Source organism: Chinchilla lanigera, unplaced genomic scaffold, assembly GCF_000276665.1.
Source record: "Chinchilla lanigera isolate Chin_1 unplaced genomic scaffold, ChiLan1.0 scaffold00004, whole genome shotgun sequence".
Classification (NCBI taxonomy): domain Eukaryota; kingdom Metazoa; phylum Chordata; class Mammalia; order Rodentia; family Chinchillidae; genus Chinchilla; species Chinchilla lanigera.
This window is the reverse complement of record NW_004955405.1, coordinates 40,591,657-40,616,817: the sequence shown is the minus strand read 5'-3', so window position 1 is coordinate 40,616,817 and position 25,161 is coordinate 40,591,657. Positions and strand designations below refer to the sequence as shown.

Below are 25,161 nucleotides of genomic sequence, written 5' to 3'. Positions count from 1 at the left end.
TGCAAGCCCAGCAGCAGACCGGTGGATCAAAACACGCGGCACTTACATGGAGTACTACTCTGCCCTAAAGAAAGATAAAATTGAGCCCTTGAGACCATAATGTTAAGTGAAATCAATCAGACCCACAAGCTTCAAAATCACATGGTTTCTCTTGCATGAGAAACCCGAAGTCTAAATAAAGAGCAAAATGAAAGATAGATAATAGCAAGTGTTGAGATCTTCTGCCAATGGGAAGGGGATCAAGAGGTGGAGGGAGAGGAGGACGGTTGAAGGGGACATAAGAAGAGTTAGGATGTGCTACATACAGTCACCAGCTACACACAAGGGATGTCAGCACCGTGTGTGTCAAACATGGACTGATAGCATACAACCAAATCTTATCCCAAGAAGTCCCTTACCGAATAGGTAAGAGCCACCGAGTGGGCGACTCGGGGGAGACTGAGGGCCCTGCCTGCCCCCCAGGGACCCCGGCTCACTGACCTTCACGACGCAACGGTCCACCATGGTGTCCAGCCACTCGATGTAGGACTCGATGGGTGACTGCTCCTCCAGGAGGTGGTCGAACTCCTGGTACACTGTCAAACAAAGGAGACCCGCACGCCTGGCTGAGGCCGTGTGCACACAGAGGTGCGCCTTGAAGGGCACACACAGCTCTGGACAAATAACACCTCAAGATCCTGCAAGGCATTCAAGGGTTTTTAAAGTCAAAGCTGCTCCTTACCCTTCCAGCCTCAGGCTGCATGGCTGGGAACTGCGAGGTCATCTCCGGTCCCCCGGGAAGCCCTCCTTTCTTAGAGCCTTAGTCCCTTCCTTGAACCCGCCTCTGCCCCTTGGCAACGAGCCCATCCTTCACCCCGTTCTCTCCCAGCATGAGCCGTTCTCCTCCTGTCTGGGATCAGGACAGCATGTCTGGGTGACTCTGGGCCAGGTCTTTCTTTGGCACGTTTGCTGCCTGCTGCCCTGTCCGTGAGGCGGCCGTTCTCCAGCGAGCACTTGCTTGGCTCAACAGGCAGAGGCATCGCTGCCTTCTCTCTCTCCACCTGTGTGGCCCAAGGGCTGTGGGCTACAACCACCGGGCAGGTAGCCTAACCAGCCCCTCAGGGCTCCTTGCCGAGTAGGTGCTCCACACACACCTGCTGAGCGACTGAAGCCATCACTGCAACCACTCCACGCCCTGCCCCAGCCGCGACTCCGGTCCCTGAGCGAGGAGGTTCTCTGTGATCAGGGAACCCTGCGGCCATGCGCCATTGGCAGCATCTCTCTTCGCTATGTTTTTGTGTGTGGATCGCAATAAATCTAAGATTCAAGCTCCGCGCAGTGTCTTGTCTTCACGGGTCTGAGTGGTGTTTGCTCCCCTGGTGCACAGGCCTGGCCAGTTTGCTCCATTTTACTTAGTAGCTGACCTTGAGGCAGGTCAGCACCGGGCCTGAAGGTCCCAACACCTGGCGAGGGAATGGAATGTCTTTCCCTGGCGTTGGGGATTGAGCCCAGGGGCTTCACGCTGAGCTGTAATTCCCAGCCTTTTTTGTACTGTTTTATTTTGTGACAAGGTCTAACTGAGTTGCTGAGTTGTCCAGGCTGGGCTCAAACTTTCAGTCCTCCTGCCTCAGCCTCCTAGAGTTCTGGGTTTACAGGTGTGTAGCACCATATCTAGCTAGGAATGTGCTTTTAAAGTCTGTTTAGCTGATCTTTCTTATTTTGTAGATGAAGAGCTATGTCTGCATGAGATCAGACAGCTCAGAGTGGGAGAACACATCAGTGCCTGGGCCGGCCCTGGAGCCCAGGCCTCTGGTGTGCTTTCCCCCATCCTGCTGCTATCTCTGCACCTGGCCTCTGTGAACGATGGCGGCAGTGACAGTGGTGCAGTGGGGGCTCACATCTAGCATGGCTGAGCGCTAGGCATGTGCCAGGCCTTCTTCTAAATGCCCTACATGTATGAACTGGTCCAGCCTTGGAACAGCCCCTCGGCTGTGAGGGTCACAGCACAGCAGTGTTGGTTGGCCATGTGGCAGAGCAGAGGTTCACATGTTTGTTGAGTGAATGCATGGACAACCAAGGTGGTAAGTGCTATTATTATCCACATTTTACAAAGGAGGAATCGGAGGCCCCTGAAGGTAAGTAACTTCCCAAAGGTTTTAAAGCCAGTGAAGAGCAGAGGTAAGACTCAGACACGGCCTGTCTCAAATGCCAGGCTCCTAACTACTTCAGTGCAGCAGCACTGGACATGTGGCCCTCTGTGTCATCCCTGGGCCACAGTGCCCTGGGTGCAGGTCCACATCCAGCTCTGTGGTGCACATCCGCCTCATGCTGCCACCACGGGATCCTCCCCCGACTGACTCCATGAGAACCAGTGTCTGTGCTGTCAGTGTTGGGCCAGCCGAGCACCCCTGGCCGGCACTAGTGCTGAGTGACCACCCCAGCAGGAATTGGCCAGTGTTAGGAGGGCTTGGAGTGAAGTGCTCAAGCCCTGAAAGACAACAACTTCAACCCTGACTTAGGTATCCTGCAAATCTTTCCTTGAAAATTGATGGAGAAGTAAGACATTTGCATGACAAGAAACACTTCAAGCAATTTTTGATTGCAAAACAAGCATTACAAAAAATTCTCAAGGATATTCTAGAAAGAAACAATGAAGCCAACAGTGTCAGTAACTCAAACAGAATGAATACACCTGGCGGGACAAGCAGCTAAGCAAAAGGGGAAAAATAAGGAAATCAGCAACAGGAAAATGTTGCAGTGACCGGAATAAGTTAATGACTCTCAGTAGTAACTCTCAATGTGAATGGTCTCAATTCTCCAGTCAAAAGACACAGATTGGCATTGGATCAAAAAGGAAACCTATAATGTGCAGCATACAAGAAAAACTGTAATTTAAAAAAGATAGATTAAAAATCAAGGGATGGAAAATAATACTCCATGCAACCACAAGCCAGAAAAGAGTAGAAGTTCCTTTCCTAATTTCAGATAAAGTGGGTTTCAAGCTAAGATTGATCAGAAGAAACAAAGAAGGTCATCACACATTGGTTAAAGGAGCAATTCAATAGGCAGAGTTAACAATTATAAACATATATGCACCAAATATGGTGGCACTCAACTTCAGAAAACAAACACTAACGGACATGAAAGATCAGATAAGCACAATTCTTTCTGTCATTCTGGTAGCAAACCAACCTGGACGAGAACCAAATCAAATTCAACGATCATGTTCCATGTTAACCTTACGGAGAAATTTGATTTGGCTCTCGTCCAATTCAATTTGCAACCAAAGTAGTGGGAAGAATTAAGTTTGTGAGCTGAGGTACCACTGTAAGGGGGGACCTCAATATCCCACTGTCACAAATGGACAGACCAGCTAGTCAAAAAATCAACAAAGAAATATCAGAGTTGAACCAAACCTTCAAACAAATGGACTTAGTAGATATCTACAAAGTACTTCATCCAACAGAGTACACATTCTTCTCAGCAGCACGTGGAACTTTCTCTAAAACAGACTGTATACTAGTCAATAGTATGCTTAACTAAGTACATGCAAAAGAATCAAAATTATCCCATGCACATTCTCAGGTCGTACTGCAACGAAACAAAAATCAATGGCAAAAGAAACCACATAAACTATGCAAGTACATGGAATGTAATTAATACTTTCTTAAATAAGCAATGGGTCACAGAGGAAATTAAAGAAGAAACTAGACAGGTTCTACAATCACATGATAATGCTAGTATGACACACCTGAACCTTTGGGATGCAATGAAAGCAGTCAGTCCTAAGATGGAAGTTCGTAGTGGTGAATCCCACATCAGAAAAACAGAATGAGCTCCAATAAATACTGTATGGTTTCTCTTATGTGAGAAGCCATAGGATAAAAGAGAAAGAAAGGAAAAGGTATTGTAATCCAGTATAGACATGTAGCTAAAAGTGTATCTTGACTTAGTACAATCATCTTACATATTTTATATGCTCTTTGGCCCATTAGTCTGGTTTTCAATCTGTATCTGTGATAATTAACTTTATAAAGTCCTATAGGATGAATAAGGGAATCTGATGCTAGAAAAACAAAAGAAGTATAGAGGGAGGGGGAAAAGAAGGGAATTAAAATGTGATACACACAGGTACCAATCCCCTACAGTGAGTGTGATCATTGTGTATGGCAAACATGTACTAATAAAAGTTAAGAAAAAGAAAACAGTAAACTTTTATTTATCTCAAGAGAAAAAACAAAGGAGCTGGCCAATGTGTCTGCCATCACAGGAAGCAAGTGAGTGGCACCCAGTTGCCCAGCCCCGCTGCATGGCTCCAGGACTCCCAGCCGCCTGTGGGAGGTGTGGAGTGACACCAGACATGGGGCATTTCAGGTGTGGTGCTTTCCTCAGTCTCCCTTCCTGTCCTCTGGGCCAGTGTGCCCTGTTATTTGTCATCTTCCAACTTGTCATTGACCCCAGCTCCACGAGGACGGGGCACTCGCTGCTCTCTGCCCAGGATGGGCGTTCAGCAGGCACCAGCAGGGTGACTGGACCAGAACACGTCCCTGCCTTGCCCAGGGAGGGGACAAATCTCAGCTTCCAGGCCATCGTTCTGCCGGATCCTAGAAGGCTCTCCTTGCAGAGAGGGCAGACATGGCCTCCAGAGTGGCTGCCTCGGGTGCAGAGTCTGGGCCCTCAGCGAGCTCTCCAGACTGTACTTTCCCTGGAGTCTACCATCTTCCTCGCCCTTGAAGGGTGTGAGGAGAAAGAGGACCGAGCCTCAAGCTGCCAATGGTTGACACGGCTGGAGCTCCGGCCCCCAGGGACACGGAGACACCTGCTCTGCACCTGGCACTTGGGGACACAGTGGCCAGGGGGCCCCCAAGTGTCACTGGGATGACGTTCCAGATGGGGATAAGGAAAAGCAGACCAAGATGCTTGGTTGAGAGCTCTTGGGCGGATTCGGGACCGCTTCCAGGACTTCATTCTCCTCTGTTCCTTCTCGACTTGCGCAGTGTGAGGCCCTGGGGGTGGGCTGAGGCCAGACCTGGCTCCAGGCTCCCGCGGCCACTTAGCGGCTGAACGGCCCTGCCTGGTGAGGCCCACCAACTCCCGGGCCAAGTCTTCTGCTCTGGCGGGTTTGACACAGGACCCGGCACAGAACAGACGGCTGATGAACAGCGTTATTTTCTGGGTCATTTTCCCTAAAATTCTTCACAGGGGCGAAGTGGGCTGGGGCAGCTATGGAGGAGGCCATCAGAGCCGAGCCGACCCAGGGTAGCGCGGAAAGCAGCCCCGAGAAGGGAGCGTGCACTGAGCGCTTCCCCTCCAACAGGAACACGGGGAACTGCGTCACAGGCACCAGCAGCTCTGACTGGACACCCGCAGAACAATTTCCCTCTGGCAGGAGTGCGAAGGCAAGTCTGGACGTGGGGGCCGCCCCACGGTGGCCGCCTCTGCAGCTCCCACCACGGTCATGCCCCCAGAGAAGGCGCAGATGAGGCCACACCCCGGCCTCACCAGGCCCTCAGCGAGGACGCTCAGAGGGGGCAAGGCCCCTCCCAGCCTCTGCTCCAGTTCTCCTGGGATAAGGAGGAGGCCTGTGACCGCTGGGTGCCTAGGGCAGCAGGCTAGGCTGGGGCCCAAGAGGGCAGGGCTGCGCTCACAGCCGTGGCATTCTCTGCCTGCTTCTGCTGTTGTTTCCTGGAGCAGCCCGGGCCTGGTCAGGGCAGGGTCGGGGAGCGCACCCCTGGCTGTGGGGTGGCAGTGTCTGTCCACACGGACAGGAACCAGTAACGGAGCTCACAGGCCAATTGCCACACACTCCCCGCTTTGTACCCCTAGAGCAGCAAGCTTCTCTGCAGGTGGGGGGCCGCTCACGTGACCCCGAAACACTACAGACTCCAGGATGACGTACGAGGGCTGAGCAGAAACCACAGTGAACGTTTAAATTAGAAACATTCATTACGGTGAAGACATGCTGCCGTGAACCCTCCTCACTCCAAACACTTCCTCCGCACGCCTGCCGCTTTCTGAAGCAGCTCCGGAGTCCACGTTTCTGAGTGTCCTTGTGAAGTGTAATCGGAAATACGGCGAATGCTGCTGCCCGGTGCCACCCAGGGGAAAGGCAGCCTCACGGAAGCATCGGGGTGTGTCCTCACCCACCTCATTCAGTGGATCTGGCACTGTGTGATTTCGGGCTCCCCCCGCAAGGCGAAAAAGACCATGAAAGGGAAATGTTTCAACCATTCAAGACATGGAGGCAGCCATGACAGTGCAACTAAAGGTACTCAGGAAAGATTTCCAGAACTGCTTCAGAAAGCGGCAAGAACGATGGTGTGCGTGCGGTTAGAGTGAAGGGATTATTGCGAAGGGGATCAATGAGGACGTGTCTTTCACTGTGATAATTTGTGAAAGTTTGAACACCCCTCATAGCTGTGAGGTCACATCTCATCCACCCAGGCTGGCAGTGAGCTAAACGCAGTTCCCACTGTTCTTGTCACCCACGCGGAGGCCCGCCTGGCATCCAGGGTCCCCTTCGGGGTCCAGCCCTGTTGCCACACGTGTCTCTGGGCAAGCTTCCCTCCTGCCAGGACCGACTCATTTGCGAGGGACAAGACCCAGGGAGGAGCACCGGGTGAGAAAGGCACTCGCACATCTGCCAAGCTACTTTTCTTTCTTTTGAAAACAAAGCTGGTGGGACAGCAGCGTGGGCCCTTACGCTGGATGATGAGCTTGCGGTGCTCCTCGCGGGAGTCCTCCATGGTGTACAGGGTCTGCTTGGTGATGCTGTTCAGGTCCACGTTCCGCCAGTCCTCCAGCATCTGGAACGTGATGTCCGCGCTGTGGATCACCGTCCGGGATGCCTGCGACCCAAGCCATTCAACACGTTAGCTCCTGAGCTGTTAGGTCACCCCTCCCTGCCTCCTTTCTGCCCTTTTAACAGATCTGCTTCTGGCACTGTGTAAACTGCTCTGAGATTCAGGGAAACAGTTTTAGGAGCACAGCAGATGACCCCATAACCCAGAAGAACCCGACACTGCCCCTTCCTGCTGCTCTTCCCCCATCTCCTCCGCAGGAATCCGAAGGCGGCCTGGGCTGGGTCACACCCTGCTTGTGCGGCCCATCTGGCCTTGGCCCCGTGGAGCAGCGAGAGGAAGGCCAGAGAGCTGCCCGCTTTCTGACTCCAGCTGCGGTGGGGGGCCTGGACTTAGTCAGTCACCCACCTGTCTCCGGGGCCGGATGAGGGGCATCCCTGCTACCCCTGTGCCTACCATGGATTTAACTGCAGACAATTAAACTGTGCGCTTCTCATATAAATGTTCTAAAGCATTTTAGGCCCTAGTTTTCTGGTTTTGCTTTTCATATAATTAGGATGATTAAAACAAATATGATCTATTGAGATGGAGCAGAAAGGAAACTACACGAGTCAGTAGCTTGTGCGTCTGTGTGAGTGTGCCTGTGTATGTAATGATCCTTTAAAGATGTCACTTCCGCAGCAAATCCTCACTCAACCTAAACTTACAAGGTGGAGCAATAGTTGGAACAACATCACTAAGTTGGAACAAAACTGATGAAAGCAAAGGAAAACATGTCTGGGACATTTCTTTTACTTGCCTGTGTTCAAACTATCTTTTAATAAGTAGAAAGACGATTTAAAATGTACAAGAGTGCTGCAAGCCTGGTAATACTCGTGAGTGTCCAGGCAAAGGTAAATTCTGACGAGCCCCGTTACATTCAGACCCCCAAGCACAAGGAAAACTCTACTTGAATAACCCCAGGACTCTGAGCTTCGGAGAGGCCTGGGACGCACGGGTACAGGAGTTGCATCCACCACTCACGATAAGGAAGACCACTGAATTAGTGGCTGGTGTTCTGGATTCACACACAGCTGGCCCCCATCCCGGCATTGCTGGGGACCAGCGGGCAGATTCGGGGCAGGCAAGCAGAGTAGCTTGGTTCCTGGGCTAGGGAATGGAGATGCGCAGTGCCCGCTGCTTGCTGCGGGCTCCTCATGATAATGTCTGAAAAGCGCAGTGCTTAGGTGCAGGGAGCCAGAGACCATAGTGTGAAGTGAAATAAACTACACACCCACACCTCAATATTCCAGGGTTTCTCTTGCATGGAGAGTAAACCAGTAAACTCGTTCATGAGAACCAGTAAAATCGCAAAGTAAAAGACAGGTAGCAGGAAAAAGGGAGCTAGCTCTTTTGCAAAAGGGAAGGGAACCATGAGATAGAGGAACGGGGTGGGAGGCAAGAGGAAGGGGTTGATGTAAAAAGAATGAAAGAGGTGCTCTGCACCCGCAGCAGCTTCCCGTGGTGCATGTCATCATTATGCACTGCAGCCTTGGGATGAGAAAAGTAACCACTGTGTAACGTGGCTACTGTTACGCAGCTGGTTCTCCCTGCAGTGTCTGCACGTGGTGCCCACTGGCTAGATCTTTCTTTTCCTGCTTACTTCTCCAGTGTAAATGTCACACCTGGAGAGAGGCTTCTCTCAGGTTGAGTACACAGGATACATAGATACATGCCTGGCTGTTCCTTATTTCTACTGTTCCTTTGTAATATTCACTTGTAAGTAGTTTCTGGTTTACTTTTTTCCCCTTGCTGAGGGCAGACACCCCTAAGATAGTCTTGGCCTGTGGCAGGTGCTCGGAAGACTTTGTGGAAGGAACGGTGGAGGTCGACAGCCGAGGCACCCACTCGCTGTTTGCTGTGTCTGATAGGGCCTGGCCATGAGAACCTTGGGCCTGCGTATTTGGGGTGGGTCTTGGACTTACTCAGTCTGATCTGCTCTGTGTGTGTGTGTGTGTTCAGCAAAGCTCCCTGGGATATCAGTTCAGACAGGCCAGCACTGACCCCAGTGCTCTGGCTTCAGTGAAGGTGTCTGAGGGCTGTCTGGGGAACGTGAGAAGGTAGGCGGCCTTTGCCAATTAAATCCCACCCTTCCTTGTGCGCAAAGTGTAGAGGGGCTGTGTGCGTGCATGTGCAAGAGCCTTGTGCAGTCCACAGCTGTGGTGTGGGTGTGAGTGCACTGACCTACACATGCATCAAAGTCCTTACTAAAGTCTGAGCCTCAGAGGGAGGCACCAAGGCTGCATCTGTGCTCCGTGATGTGACCTCAGGCTGGCACTTCCATGCTGGCGAAGAGCAGCAGAGGACAGGTTCGTCCTTCTCCCGAGTCCCAGGACATTGCCCAGGTAAAGGCTCTGGAGCAGCCAGCAGGAGTCTGCACGGGCTGCCCCCGTCCCTGCCTTGTTACCAGATCCCACCTGGGGCCTCTTTCAGACCACTGCAGCCAGAAACCCCTCCCTCCTTGACCACGAGCAACCAGCACCCACCCAGGCCCAGTCTGGCTCACAGAGAGGTGTAAGCAGGTGGCACCCAGGGCCAACTCCGAGGGGAGAGCTGGTGACGAGGACAGTGCCCGCCGAGAGCCTCAGCCCATCCAGCGGACTGCCACCTGGTAGAGGTGGCTCTGGGCGAGCTGCCAGCTCTTCAAGGGATTCTACGCAAAACTTAGGTGACCGGTTGTGAAAAAAATGTTTTTGACATATGCACATCCAACAATCTCACACACCTGGGGCTGGATGTGGCCTATGGCCACCAGCTCCCCAGTGATGGCTGGGGCCATTGGTTCTGGGGTGTCATGTCAGTGGGGTTCCCTCCCGGACTTAGATTCCCTCCAGCAAGGGGAAGAACTAATAGCAGGGCAGTTCCGAGTGGGCCAGGGAGCAGGGTTTTCCATTTTTAGTTTGGACATTTTCATGTTTAATTTTTTTTAGTAGACATATACCACTTTTGTACTAAAAAAATAATGCAGATCTGGAAAAGAAACGAAGTTGGGCAAATATTTATTATATGGCGTGGCTTACGTGATTTCGAATGGCATTTTATAGACAAATTGCCTTGTTTCTCTGATGTTTGATTTTAGACTCAGTGGCCCCTGGGTGGGGGGACTCCACTCCCAGCCTGCACTGTTGTTCTTGGTGTCACATGGGGGGGTGGACACTGGCATCTGGTGGGTAGGAGCCAGGCACTGAGCGAACAACTCAGCAGAACAGGGAATTCTGCACCCCAAATGCCAGCAGTCATTGACCCAGTCCGACTGACTTCAGGGAAACAGGAAAGTAAGTGTGGATCTAAAAGGTTTAGGGACAGCTGAACTCAGAAAGAATTCTGGATGGAAGCCGGGGCTGTAGTCCTTGGCTAGCGTTTTAGTTTCTTATCTGTAGGAATCACACATAAGGGTGAGTGTGTCCCCAGGAACCGCTGGACAGGTGCTCCAGGACGTTGTTCTTGTGGACGCCCCCTCCCCCGGGGCCCTGGGTTTCGAGGACAGACACAAGACGGACGCAGAGGATAGCTACCTGGCAAAGATGATTGAGCGACGTTTGCCGTCTCAGGATTTGGGAAAACCTTCTGGACACTGCAAGAGGAAGAGTTAGCTGGAAATACGAGTGTGCTTAAAATCCAAGGTTGGGTTCAAAGCGTAGCTCCCCGACTCTGCCTACCTCTGTCTCCCCACCCACTCCCCCTGTGCGCCCCCCACTGCCTTCAACGCTTTTGTTCTCCCTTTTGGTCTCCCAGAGCCGTTTCCTCACGGCTCATGGTGATCTCTGGGGTACGGATTTCAAAGTCACACACTCGCCACACTCGCAGGTGTGAGAAATGGTGGCGTCAATCAACCGTGAGTAAAAGCAATTATTTACTCGTCTTTCATTTCGCTAATTGCAAGCTCAATCACTTCTCCCCATAAATAATTGCGGGAATCAAATGGCAGCTTTGAAGAAGCCCCGTCTGAGCAGCAGTATGTCTAATAGGAAGTCTTGATTATGCTGCAGTGACACGCGGGGACAGGGGGCTCCCAGGATGGAGTCCAGGCGGCGCCGTGCGTGTGGCTTTGCACCCTCTGCCTAGCCTATGGTGTGATCACCCCAGTGACCATCGCTGCCTTTAGGAAAAGCTTCGGCTCCCCGTGCCAACGTCAGGGCTGAAGCTCTGAGGTGGGGGAGGGGGACCTCCTATCTAACCTTGCAGCAGGGAAGACCTGTGCCCGAGGCCGTGGGACCTGCGGGCCTCACTGCACCGCCGGCGCCCTGGGAGGAGCCGCGTCCTCCAGCGGGGCTCGAACAGGTGGAAGGATCAGCAGAGCGACTTTGAACCGCTTGTTTTGTCGGGGTAATTAAAATGGGCACGGGGCATTCTTCTCATTAATTTCTGAACTGGTCAAGAAATAGAAACTTCCCCAGGATTATTCTAATTTGCACTCGGAGCTGGCTCGGTTTGAAAAATGGGGAGTGGGGGGGAGGGGTGGGGGGGGGGGGGGGGACAGATGAACTTCTAATTTTCCGGGCCGATCAATCGTTAATCCTTCTCCTTAATTACTTTTTCTTTAACTTTGTGATGTGGAATTTAGTGCTGGAGAAAAGAAAAGAACTGAGAGCCGTGAAATAAAGCGGGCTTTATCAATAGGTGATGAGCACTGCAGGCGGCCTCAAAGCGCGGCTGAAAGGCCTCCCGCGCCCGCGGAGACGGGGTAATTTGATCGCCTTCATTTTCCTCGCTGGCACTTATTTTGGGCAAGAATAGCAAGCTGTATTCAAGTGGGGCTTTGAGAAACATATATTTTAAAACCTTGTTTTGCTTAAAATCATTTCATCTTCGCTTAATGGCGACAAATGAGCTGCGCACACGTCTTCACGTGCGCAGACTCCGTGAGGGGATGAACCGGTTTCCTCCGGCTCAGCGGAGGCCAGGGGATGCGAGGGGACTCAGCCCCGCGCCCTGCTACACAAATATTAATTTGATTTTCTAGATAGGCGGAGAATAGGCGAAGGCCCCAGGCCGCTCTCTGTCTCCAGCTACAACCATTTTGCAGGAAGGAGCTTGGGGAAATCACAGAGGCCTGAGTCTCATTCCTGGCCTCTCCCCTCGGTGTGGCTGTGTGGCTTAGGAGAGCTTCTCTGCGTCTGGCTTGGAATAGGCACGGCACTTACTGTGTGGCAGAGGTGGCAGAGGTGGCCAGGAGCAGAAGCGTTGGCGGTGGACAGGGAGCCTGGGGGAAAACCCTGTGTCTGCACTTGTGAGTCTCCAGGCCAGAGTTCCTCTTCTCCAGAAGAGCCACATGCCCCCCGGCACCAGCATTCTATAGGGGCGCACAGGCTGAGAATACAACGTGCTCAGCACGGTACCTGGCGCTTTGCGGGCAAACAGTACATGGTAGATGCTGTGAACTCATGCACAGCCCAGGAAGAACGTGCCGCTAGAGCGTTACTCTCCCCTCCCTCTTCCTCCAAAGCTCGGCACTTACATTCAAATTTGATGTTTCGCAGATTTTCTGGGAGGTCGTGGAGAGCCACTTTCAGCCACTCGTCCAGCTGCTTGGCAAACTTGCGAATCACCTGAGTTAAGCTGCAAAGAGAGGCGACCCCTGAAGTACCCGGTGTCACTCCGTCTGCCCGAGGCTCCCGGGGCCTGTGCCTCCGCTATGCAGGTCTCGGCTGCCGCCCACACGTGCCGCCCATCCCAGAGGTGCCGAGCCCCGGCCTCACGGGGAGCTTGCAGGTCCGGGAGGGGGCTAACGAGAGCAACACCGGTCCACCATGCCCCGTGTGGGAAGGCCACTGCCAGGGGAGGTGGCATCTGGGGCACTCCCTGCAAGCTGAAGGTGCTCCCTGGCATCTCTGAAGAGCCTGGAGTGCAGGGTGCAGACAGTGGCCCCGGGCCTTGGCAGGACGCTTTGCAACCGGACTGCTGGCCCCAGGCTGTCGAAGCCCATGCTGCCCAGGGAGCTGCTTCCCGGGCACAAGGCCCCCCCACCTGGGCCTTGAACAGGGTTAGGTGTAGAGAGTCCAGGGCAGTCTGGGGCAGGAAGTGGGAGGCGCTGGAGGGCAGACACACCGAGGGGGCACCAGGCTGCCATTCGGGGTTGAGAAGACATGGAGCGTGGTGCTCACGTCCTCACCAAGACCACCTGCTCACGGCCCCAGGACCAGTGTCCTCCTTGGTGCTGCTGAACTGGGGCCTCGCCCCGTCCCCGTGTGGATCGCCCACCCTGACCTTGCCCTCAGCCCGTGCGTCCGCCCTGCCTGGTTCAACCTCCCAGCGGCTCTCTCCTGCCAGGCCTCACAGGCCGTTCCCACCGCAGTGCGTGTCACCCGCTCTTCCCTCCCGTGACGAACTCCAACCTTCTCCGTCGCCCCGACAGCCCTGCCATCGCCCTGCCTCTCACGGAAGACAAAGCACATAGGAAGGCTGTAGTCAGCATCCCGCTCCCTGCACCATCCTCCTCCTCCTTCCTGGGGAACCACGCAGCCGAAACCCCGTCCCTCCAGTACAGCCTACGTCTCCCTCTCACCTGGACCATCCCGCTCATCGCTGTAATCCGTCCAACACTCACACAGCTTGAAAACTGAAAATATAACCTCTTACGTCCTCAGCTGCACCTCCTCCAGCTACCACCTTGCCTCTCCCGCTTCACAGCCGGAGAGAGGAGCTGTCCATCCCTTCATCATCTTCCTCTCACCGTGAGTCCCTCTTCGCCTCCTCCCTGCCTAAATGGACGTGATGCGGGCAGCGGCTTCCATCTCGGCCACAGACCTGGGGGAGGCACTTGGGTCCTCATCTTGCTTGACACCTGGGCAGCGCTCAGTTCTGTCAGCCCCAGCCACACGGCAGCCCGGCACCTGTGACCGTGGTTCCTTCTCCTGGGTGCTCCTGCTCACAGAGCCCCTCGCCTCCTGCCCAGGCCTGTGCCTTCCGGTTCCTGGGTCTGGCCCTGGGCTCTCTCCCCGAGGAGCGGTCTCCCTGCCCTGCTTAGTGATTCCTCCACTCGCTGCTACACTTCAGGCACGGGGGACCCCGAGCCTTGGGCCCACTGCACCTGGTCACCTCTCGTATAAGCCAAAGGCGCATCAAACTTAGTGGGTCCAAGATGGACTCCTCGCTCCCCAGCCCTGGATCTTTTCTCATGTTCTCAATTTCAGAGTGAAACTATACTTGCCACACATTTCCCATGGGTAATTATAAAAAGGCTCTGACATACCTCAAACGGGGCAATAAGACTAATGTGCAAGCAGCCATGGTCCAACATATTCGCTGAGCCATATTCGCCAGTTTATCATGCGCCACCTTTTCTGGGGTATTTTAAACAAACGCACCATGTCATTCACCCCAAAAAGCTTAGTGTGTGTTTCTGACAAGGTTTAAATATGCATGTGTGTGTCTGCACACGCGTGTGCATGAGTTCACACCCTCCCGGCCGTCATCGTGCCTACAGAGCCAAGGGCAATTCCCGAGCACCGTGAAAGCCCAGTCTGTATTCGGATCTCTCTATTTCTCTCAGAGATACGGTTTATTTGAAGCAGAGTCCAAGCAAGGTCCACGCACTGCATGCAATACTGCGTCGCCTGTGTCCAGTTTCTTAACGTCGTTACTCTGCTCTGCGCCTGGCGTTGTTGGCGGCCTTGTGCTCCTCGTTGCTGGGACGCCCACACTCTGAGCTGGTCAGTTTCTTCCCTCTTGTGTCAGTTCATCTGTTCATCAATCTTGCATGCTTCCTGTTGGAGCTAAAGACTCAGTTAATCCCTTTACAGTTTTTAAGGCTAGTAAACTCCACAGGGGGCGACTGTGCTGCCTGCGGCACCCTGAGGGGATTATAAAGTCTCCTTGCTCCTCTTTCAGTGTGTGCAGTAACTGTGCCGACTCTGCCTCCTGTCCCATACCCGAGAATCGCAGATTGTACTCCGAGTGACCACCAGGCTCCTGGGCCTGTTCAGGCCCCTGAGTTCCGTCACCCCAGCACCACCCCCCTCAGTGCCGCTAGCTTCCTTCCTCTGGCCCCAAGTCCTCAGTCCATTCACTGTTAGAATGAAGCCCTACTCCCTGCGAGCCCGGGCCCACGCTCCCCTTCTCGCCTCTCCGGCCCCTCCTGCCCTCCTGGCGGTCACACTTCAGCCCCAGCCTGTGCCCTCGCCCCAGCCTGGCTCTGCCCCTGCGGGTTCTGCCAGGCGCATATCTTCTTCTTCACCTACTCAGCTCCTTATCCACGCATCCCAGACCGGATGGTGATTCCACAGGAAAACCTGCCCAGAAGCTCCCAAGATGAGAGCAAGGCCCCGGTTTCACTCTTCCGCGGAGGGGTAACTGTCGGGACAGTGTGCGTCCTGTGGCCATAGGGCGAATGCGCCTCTTTTCCTAGACTTCATGCTGCAGGCGCAGGCTGGGGCCACGGCTCTTTGGCTCACAGCTGTATCCTCAGCACGAGCGTGGTTCGGGATGCATTGCAGGCAGGAAAGCAGCAGTTGACAAATGGGATGGATGAACCAGTGGGCAGATGGCTCCCAACCCCAGACCTCAGACGGAGTCCCCACGAGGTCCAAGCTGCCACCTCTCCTGCCATCGCCCTCCGGCTGCGGCTTTGCCCTATGCCTCTGCCTGCCACTCCACCCCAGGGGCCTCGCCCCCGCCACCTTGCGGCCTTTGCATTTGCCAGTTGTCCTGCTGCCTGGAGAGCTCCTGCCCCGGGGAGCAGCTTGGCTGTCTTCCTCCCAGCCTCACACGGTGGTTCGGTTGTGGACTCAGGTGCCTCAAGCTGCCTCCCTCACCGTGGTCCCAACAGTTCTGCCGCCGCCATAGGTTTGAAGAAGGTCACCCTGGCTTCCGTGATGCAAATCGGCACAGGAGGGACTGCGGTAACCCGGGAGAAAGAGGAGCCGGGCCGGGGTGGTGACAGTGGACACAGCACAGTGGTCAGGGGGAGGAGCACCACAATGGAGCCGGGGGCTGGACGTGCCCTCGAGGACTGCGTGAAGGGTGTCTTCTGGAAAGCTGGGGGAGTGGCGTACCCGCACTGTGGGGCTCTAAAAGGGATGCGCTTAAAATGATCCCCATTATCCACACCGATCCAGTGTCTAAGTGAGACGACCTCTCAGGATGTTTGATGCTCTGACAGATGCCAGAAACGTGGAGAGCTCTGGCGCAGGGCTGGTGGCGGGGGGGGGGGCCTGTCTCTCTGCAGCCGCCACACGTGGCCATCGCTTGCACACAGCCGGGGCAGCGGGGAGTGAGCGGCAGGCCGTGGACGGGGCCTTTCGCTTCCTGCAATTGTTTGCTTTTATTAAGCTGAAGAAAAGCAAGGAAGGACTCAACCCAGAAGATTCTATTCTGGGACTTGGAATCTGGGTCTGTTGTCCTTTAGAGGAATCCGAGCGTTCAGGCTATTTCGCTGTGGTGTCACTGGCTTCCTGGTCACCTGGTCTGAGCGGTCCTTTCTGAGGAGCTGGGCTGTGCCATCTCCCGCACCACTTTCTGAGGCCGTCACCCTCTTCTTGACATCATTTCTTGCGGGAGGGTTCACATGCAGCCTGGCCTCTTCCTCAGCCAGCCGTCCTCCCCGACCTGGCTCCTAGCTGGGACTCTGGGGTATGCCTGCTCTTCTAGTGACAGCGCTTCCTCCCTTGTTTCAGAAGGTGCCCACGTCTACAGAGCCAGCTTAAGCCTCCGCTGCACTTTTACTTTGCAACCTCCAGCTGCAGTGCTGAAGCAGGCGCAGAAGCAGCAAGGTGATGAACACCAAACCCCCGTGCGAACGTCCTTGTTTAACCCTCCCTCCCCCTGCTGAGTAGGTACTGTTGTCAGTTTCAACAGAGAGGAGAAATCGGAGGCTTGGAGAAGTTATTTTCTTTGTCCAAAGAGACATGGCCAGGTAACCCAGCTAGAGCTCAAGCCTGGGTCTGCCTGCCGTGCCCTTGGAGATGCTGCCCTCCCCGTCTCCGCCCACTGCCTTCTGCCTTTGACTGTGGTCCCTTTAACACCTCAGGCCTGGTCCTCAGTCTTTCCTCTTCCGATGGCTTACCCTCCTTGCAGCTCGCGCGCGCGCGCGCGCACACACACACACACACACACACACACACTCACACTCTTGATTCTGCCACAGCAGTCACTGTTAACCACCACTGTGCCAAGATCACTCAGAAGAGGGAAAAGTCCACGGCTGAGAATGATCTACACTTTCAGTGAAAGTGTCACCAACTCACCTACATTTCAATGTGTTTTTCTGAGTTGGAAAGAAGGGAGAGCTGAGCTGGGGGGCTGGGAGCTGGGCCTCAGCCTGGCCAGGGCTGGGAGGCAGGGCATCTAGAGGGGTTGCTGATCCTCACTCCCATCCCCATTGTGCCCAGGGCCTGGCACACAGATGGCACTCAGGCAGGGTGATGAATGACCGGATGTGTGAATCCATGAAACGGCAGCTGCCACGTAGACCTCGGTCTGTGAAATAACTTTGTCTCCTGATTAATGGGATGGCACTGGATTTGTAAGTGTAAGATCACAGTGCTAACAATTTCACCATGGAATTAAAATAACAAGTCCTGTGGTAGGCTCTAAGCTCAGTAGGGGCAGCAAACATGTTTCTGTTATTTTGTGGTGTATCCCAGGGCCTGCCATGGTGCCTAGTATTTTATAACAATCACTAAACATTGCATTAATGAGTTAGCAAATATTTGAGTCCAGGCTGCTTTTTCAGTTGCACGTGAAGGTTGATAAGTCATTGTAGCTCTCAACATTTATTTTCCACACATGTTTGGATTAAATCTTCCAGCTTGCTAGTTGTTTTCTATTTCTAAGCAGGGGCTAAGTTTCATTTGTATGTCACAAATTGCTTTATAAAAACTGCAAGTGTGCCGTGTGTGTGTATGTGTGTGTGTGTGTGTGTGTAAAACATCTGTAAAACAGTCTTGGAAGTGAAATATTCCTCATACACACTAAATTGAGGAAAAGAACCTCCTCTCCAGAGACACAGCAATCAGGGTAATCAGACTAGCATGTGGGGAATTCACAGTGATGACAATTAATATGATGAACAGTAATACCATATATCTTTAATGGGAAAGATAGGATGAGCGGATAAAGAACCTCAACACAGGAATTATTTTTCAAAGAACAAAGTGAGATGTTAGATATACATATGAAAACAAAACACGGTGACAGACATGCAGAATGCCTTCAACAGGCCCATCATGGACACAGCCACGGGCAGAGTAACGGAACCGGAAGTGCGGCCAATAAAGTTACCCAATCAAGCTCAGAGAACAATCAGTGGAAAAAGAAAACCAGAGCTTCTGAGAGTTGTGGGACAATTGCAAGTGGTCAAACACACTTACGACTGAACTGTCAGAAAGATTGAAAGGAGAAAATACAGAAGATGTCTAGAAACTTTTTAAAACAATGGAATATTTAAAGTACAGACCAAGATACTCAGAAAACTCTGAACTAAACACTTAGATGCATCATTGTCAAACTGCTAAAAACCAAAAATAAAATCTTGAGGGCTTCAAGGAAAAAAGCACATTTCACACAGAGGAAGAAAAACATACCAAGGACAAACAAGCAAGCCAAAAACAATGGAGTGAAGGCTGTAAAATGTTGAAAACAAAACCCTCAAATTTTTCTGGCTCGGAATACCGTGGCCAGTGAAAGTATCTTTCAAAAATGAAGGACAAATATTTTCAGACAAACAAAAATGAAATAATCACAATCAAACCTGCAGTACAGGAGATTTTTTTGTTTGTTTGGTACCAGGAATCAAAGACAAAAAGTTAAAATTCTGTAGGCAGAGGGATATGACATTACACAGACAATTGTATTTACTCCCCCCAAATTAAAGGCCAGAATCATTAGCATGATGGTAGATATGAAAGATTTGCTTTCTACCTTCAATCACTCTAAAAGAGAATTAGCTACCATAAAAATTAGTTACAATGTTTTATAAGGTTATGGCATATATTAGAGCAAAATGACAATAATAACACAAAACAAGGGGTAACAAATTGGGAATATACTATTATAAGAGTCATACTATGTGTGAAGCAGTATTCTAGCATTTGAAAGTATATTTAATCAAAAATATATAAACTCAAGGTAACCATTATTTAAAATATATATAATATATTTTATATATATTTACATAATATATAAATTATATATTATATATAAATAAGATTTTATTTATATATATATATATATATATATATATATATATATATATAAAACAAGGCAATGATGGAGGTGAATGGAATGACGAAATGACCCAAAGGCAAGTATAAAAAGAGGACAGGAAGGAAGAAAAGAAGACAATGAAGGGAATAGAAAACAACTAGCAAGACAGAAGATTTAATCCAACCATAAAATTATATTAAACGTGAAGGTCTAGACCAGCGGTGGTGAAGCTTGGTACATACGCTCCCGCAGGCTGTTTGTTATCATTGAAAGTTCCAAAAGGTTCGCTACCAGTGGTCTAGACAAAGCAACCAGAATGGGTAAACATCAGGTGACTGCATAAAAAAGCAAGACTTCATTCTGTGTTGACCATAAGTACTGCACTTAAAAATATAAAAACTCAGTGACACAGCAGAAGGGTGGAGAAGCATGTTGTGAGAACAGTAGTTTGGAAAAAAACAAGCAGGAATATTTATACTACTATCAATATAAGCTTCTGAACAATAAATATTATCAGGGAATTAAAACAAAGACATTTATTAAGAGAAATCAACTTGCCAAAAAAGACATAATGTCTTCATTTGTATATATTTAACAACAAAGCTTCAAAATGAGCTTCAAAATACATGAAGCAAAAACAAACAGAAATAGACAAATTCACAGAGATGTAATCAATAGAATGAATGGACAGAAAATCACTGACAACAAAGAAAAGCTAACCAGAACGATCAGTTAACTTGACCTAATTGACATTTATAGAATACTTCACCAAATAATAGAAGAATACACAGCCATGACAAATGGGAATATTCACTAGCACAGGCTATGTTCCAGGCCATAAGACAAATTTCAACAAACTAAGAACAATGTATGCAATCTGACCCCAGGGGAATTAAACTAGCAATTAATAACAGAAAGATATCTTGACAATCACTAAATATATGGAAATTATTTTACTTCTAAATAACCCACAGAGCAAAGAGAAAGTCAGTAGGAAAAGTAGGAAATGTTTTGAATTATACTGAAATGGAAACACAACATGTCAAAATTTGTGGGATGTAGCTAAACAATGATTAGAAGAAATAATTATTTAATTAGGATTAAATAGTTTTAATTAGGATTAGATAATTTTATAAGAAAGTAGAAAGATTTGTGATCAGTAACCTAAACCTCCATTTAAAGACAGAAGAGCAAAACAAACCCCAAATCAATTCTAAAAAATCAATGAAATTGAAAGAAAATGATTAGAGACCAAAGAAGTCAGAGAACCCAAAAGCTGGTTGTTTCATTTTCAATACTGAGGGTTGAGCCCCAGGTCTTTACACTGAGCTACTATTCCCAAATCTTACTAATATTTTTTATTTGAAGACAGAGTCTTGCTAAGTTGCTCAAGCTGGGCTTGAACTTGCAAACCTTTTGTGTCAGGCTCCCAAAGTGCTGGGATTATTGGTGTGGACCACCATGCCTGCTCTTTTGTTTTTAAAGATCCATATATAACACTAATCAAAATCACTCCACAAAAAGACTCCTTGAATGAATCAACAAATTCAGCAGTGTAGCTGGATACAAAGTCAACACCCTAAAATCAATAGCATTCCTATACACAAGCAACAAACAGACTGAGAGAGAATTAAGGAAATCATACCTTTCACAATAGCATCCAAGAAACTGAAATATTTAGGAATCAATCTAACAAAGAAAGTAAAAGATCTATTCAATGAAAACTGCAGTACTCTGAAAAAAGATATCAAAGACGATTTCAATATTCCTTGCTCATGGATAGCAAGAACCAACATTGTGAAAATGGCTATATTACCAAAATTGTTGTACAGATTCAATGCAATTCCCATTAAACTACCATTAGCATACCACACAGATCTAGAGAAAACATTCCTTAAATTCATCTGGAGCCAGAAGAGACCCAGAATAGCAAAAGCAGTCCTGGGCAACAAGGACAAGTCAGGTGGAATCACAATCTCTGACCTGAAATTATACTACAAAGCTACTGCAATAAAATCAATGGGGTACTGGCTAAAAAAACAGACCAGAAGATCAATGGAACAGACTGGAAGGCACAGACACGACCACAAACACACTCAACCACCTAATCTTTGATAAGGGGTCCAAACAAGGTCACTGGAGGACTGATAGCCTTTTTAATAAATGGTGCTGGAGAAACTGGCTTGCCATCTGTCAAAGACTGAAAATAGACCCAAGTCTATCACCATGCACCAAACTCAAGTCAAAATGGATCACAGATCTCAATATTAAAACAGAAACACTAAATCTATTGGAAGAGAAAGTAGTAAAAACCTTGAAGACATAGGGGTAGGCAGAGTGTCCATGAACAAAAACCAAACTGCACGTGAAATACTTCAGAGAATCAACAACTGGGATCTCATCCTACTGAAAAGTTTCTGCACATCTAAAGAAATCACCAGCGGAGTAAAAAGAAAACCCAAAAATTGGGAAAAAATTTTAGCTGATTGTCCCTCGGACAAAGGTCTTCTATGTAGAACATGTAAAGAACTAAAAAACATCAGCCCCTCCCAAATTCAAAGACCCAATCCAGAAATGGGCATCTGAGATGAATACACACTTCTCAGATAAAGAAATACAAATGTCAAATAAATACATGAGAAAATGTTCAACATCATTAGTCATTCGAGAAAGGCAAATTAAAACAACACTGAGATTTCATCTCACCCCAGTAAGAATGGCTAGCATTAAGAAGTCAACCAATAACAAATGCTGGCGAGGCTGTGGAGAAATAGGAACCCTTCTCCACTGCTGGTGGGACTGCAGACTGGTGAAAGCACTGTGGAAATTGTTTGGCGATTCCTCAGCAAAGTAGGTCTAGAGGTCCCATTCAACCCAGCTATTCCCCCTGCTGGGTATTTTCCCAGAAGATCTGAAAACACCATATCACAGCGATATATGCACACCCATGTTCATAGCAGCACAATTTGTAATTGCTAAACTGTGGAAGCAACCCTGTCTTGGTTACTTTTTTTCTCGCTGCTGGGACAAAATACCTGACGCCCAAAATTAAGGAAGGAAAGGTTTATTTCGCTTACAGTTTGTGCAGGTTTCAGTCTGTACTTGGCAAATTACAAGGCAGAGTGACACATGGCAGAGGGCTGCAGCTCAGGGTGGCAGAGCACAGCTAAGCTGCCACCACACACCAGGACACACACCAGGGCGGAATGGGGGAGGAATGTCCTCCAGCACTCTTTTCCTCTCCCTTAGATATGCATGCAAGCTATCCACTCCCGGGCGGGTGCAGTTCTCACACCCATATTCAAACTCTAGTAGCCTGCCCCATTTCTGCATGAGGCTTTGGAGGGACACACAGACATAAACCATAACAAACCCAAATGTCCATCCACTGAGGATTGGATAAAAAAATTGTGGTACTTTTATATGATGGAGTATTATTCAGCTATAAGAAAGATAAACTTGAGGCTTTTATAGGTAAATGGTCACAACTAGAGACCATACTCATAAGTGAAATAAGTCAGACCTGCATGTGTAAGCAATGTATTGTCTCACTAGTGTGAGAATCTGAAAGAGTGAATAAAAACTAGGAGGTATGATAGACATTGTAAAACGAATGGGAAATGCTCAAAAGTAAAGGGCAACTGGGATGTGGGAAAAGAAAAGGGAAAGAGGAGGAAATTATGTACGTAAGTATATACAGGACAGCTAGATAGTTGTACTACTGTCTTCTATTGCTTTACTGAAAGGAACAGTTAATGATTACTTGTTTGATCATTATTGCATGTCTCTATGTGTTTTCCTGAGAAACCACTTTGAAGATATCAATAAGTAATAGAACAACCATGGTTAATTCCCTACAACTTTGTCTGTAACTCTGTATTGTTTGTATTGTCCTTATACTATTTTGTAAATGGATGTCTGTTAATATGTTATCCTTTTATTTTTAAAATAAATAAAAAAAATTAAAAGAACACTGATCAAATTCTAGGTATACTGGTCAAGAAAAAAACCCTCAGGAATTCAAAAATTTAGTCAAAAATTCTATACTAACTCTTCCAGAAAAAAGAGAGGGTACATTTCCAAACTCATTTTATGAAGCCAGGATTGCCTTGATTTCCAAACTAGAGAAAGCTATTACAAGAACCTAATGGTTGATACATTGTGTCAGTTTGAGAAGTTTAACTAAGTGACTCAGCAGGGGGCCAGGGTCCTCACTTTGTAAACATCCTCATCCTGTGCAAAGGGGCGGAAGGGAGATGGTGTAAGTGCTACACCTGCCACAGGGGGTAGTAGCCTGCTTTTAATGTAAGGGAGAAAAAGAGGCTTGTTCTCCCCACCTTTTTGCTCTTGCTGCTTTTACTGTCTTCTGCCACCTTGAAATGTTGCCCTCTGCCATGCCACACTGCCCTGGAGTCAGCTGATTGTGGACTGAAATATGCACAAACTGTAAGCTGAATAAACCTTTCCTTCCTTAATTTTGGGAGTTGGGTATTTTGTCTCAGCAACAAAAGTAACCAAGACAAACATAAACCTGAAGATCAGTAACTTTCATGAAACTAGATATAAAATCCTCAACAACATATTGCAATTTAAATCTAGCAACATATATTCTAAAAATCATGATCAAGTTGGTTTGTTTTGGGGATGAAAGGCTGCTTTATTTTAAAATAAAATGATATAAAATTGATCATATGAACAGACTTAAGAAGAAAAGCCTTCTAAACAAAAATGTCTAACAGAATCAAAATCCTCTTGTGATAAAAATTCTCAGAAAACTATAAATAGAAAGGAACTCTCTCAATATGAAAAAGGGCAGCTACAGAAAACCTACAGCTGTGAATCATATTTTATAGTAACAGAATCATGCAGAATCTACAGAATCATATTTTATAGTAACACTGAATAGTTTCCTCTTAAAATCAGGGAAAAATGCCGATGTTCATTCTTACCTAGGCTGGGACACCATGCTGGAGGCCCTCATCAGTGGAATAATATAGGGGTGAATCAAGAAACAAAAATGGTCTCTAGTCCTAGATTACACATTTGTACTCATAGAAAATCCCAAAGAACATATAAAAACTATTAGAATAGGCAAGTTTAGTAAGATTGCACAAAACATTATCAACACACAAAAATATATTATATTTCTACAAACTAGCAAAAACAACTGGAAACTGAACTTTTAAAAGAGTGTTATTTGAATGAAATACTTAAAAATAAATCTAACAAAATATGAGCAACATGCTGAACAAGGCTGATGTGCTAAAAGCTATAAAACATCAATGAAAGAAATAGAAGAGGATTTCAGGAAAAGGAGAGAGATATACCATGTTCATGGACTGGAAGACTCAATATTATTAAGATGCCAATTATTTAAAATTGACCCACAAGTTCAATAAAATCTCAATCAAAATCCCATAGGATTTATAAGACTGTACAAAAACAGTATGCCAAAGGAAAGGGATAATTTTGAAAAAACGTGATGAAGTGGTCTCACACTACTTCAAGACTTACTCTAAGGGTATAGTAGTCAAAATGATGTGCTATTGGTTAAAGTAGAGGCACACAGATGAATGGAACAGAATTGCGAATCCAGAAACAGATTCACATATGTATGGTCAATTAAACTTCCACAGAGCTACAAAGCCACTCAGTAGGAAAAGGCTAGTCTTACAAAAAAATGAAGCTTGACCCCCTACCTCACACCTTATACAAACCTAAAAGAAAAGGATCAAGCTGGGCATGGTGGTACATGCCTGTATTCTCAGCAACCCAGCAGGCTTATTGGGAGAAGTACCAGAGTTGGAGACCAGCCGGTTACCGAGGTGAGATACTTGCTTCAAGAAAACAAAACAAAACACAACAACAACAACATAAAGTATAAAATCTACAAACATTTGTGAAATGTAAAATGTACCTAAAACTTCTTGATGAGCACATAGGAGAAAATGTTTGTTACTTTTCTTGGCAAAGAGTTATGAGAACATTAAAAGCAAAATTTGTAAAAGAAAGTACTGATGAATTTCATTCCTCAAAATTGGAAAGTTCCATTCCTCAGATTATAGCTAATAAGATGAAAAAACAAAGTAGGCATTGGGAGAAGATACTTTTTTAACACATATCTGTTTAAGGACTTACATCAAGAATACATAAGGAGGGCTGGGGGGATAGCTCAGCGGCACAGTGCCTGCCTGGCCAG

The 25,161-nt window shown here is 48.5% G+C and overlaps 1 protein-coding gene across 4 annotated transcripts in view; it reads right to left on the bottom strand.

Moving 5' to 3' along the window:
• Window positions 1–25,161, bottom strand: part of Rfx4 (regulatory factor X, 4 (influences HLA class II expression)) — a 165,602-nt gene that overhangs the window by 32,175 nt on the left and 108,266 nt on the right. For all 4 annotated transcript variants that reach the window (XM_005374623.2, XM_005374622.1, XM_005374624.1 and 1 more), the window contains 4 exons: window positions 12,277–12,377; window positions 10,334–10,392; window positions 6,683–6,827; window positions 481–575 (listed from right to left, as the gene is read on the bottom strand). In XM_005374623.2, the coding sequence (XP_005374680.1) occupies window positions 481–575; window positions 6,683–6,827; window positions 10,334–10,392; window positions 12,277–12,377 (400 nt within the window). The remainder of the gene's footprint in view (window positions 1–480; window positions 576–6,682; window positions 6,828–10,333; window positions 10,393–12,276; window positions 12,378–25,161) is intronic.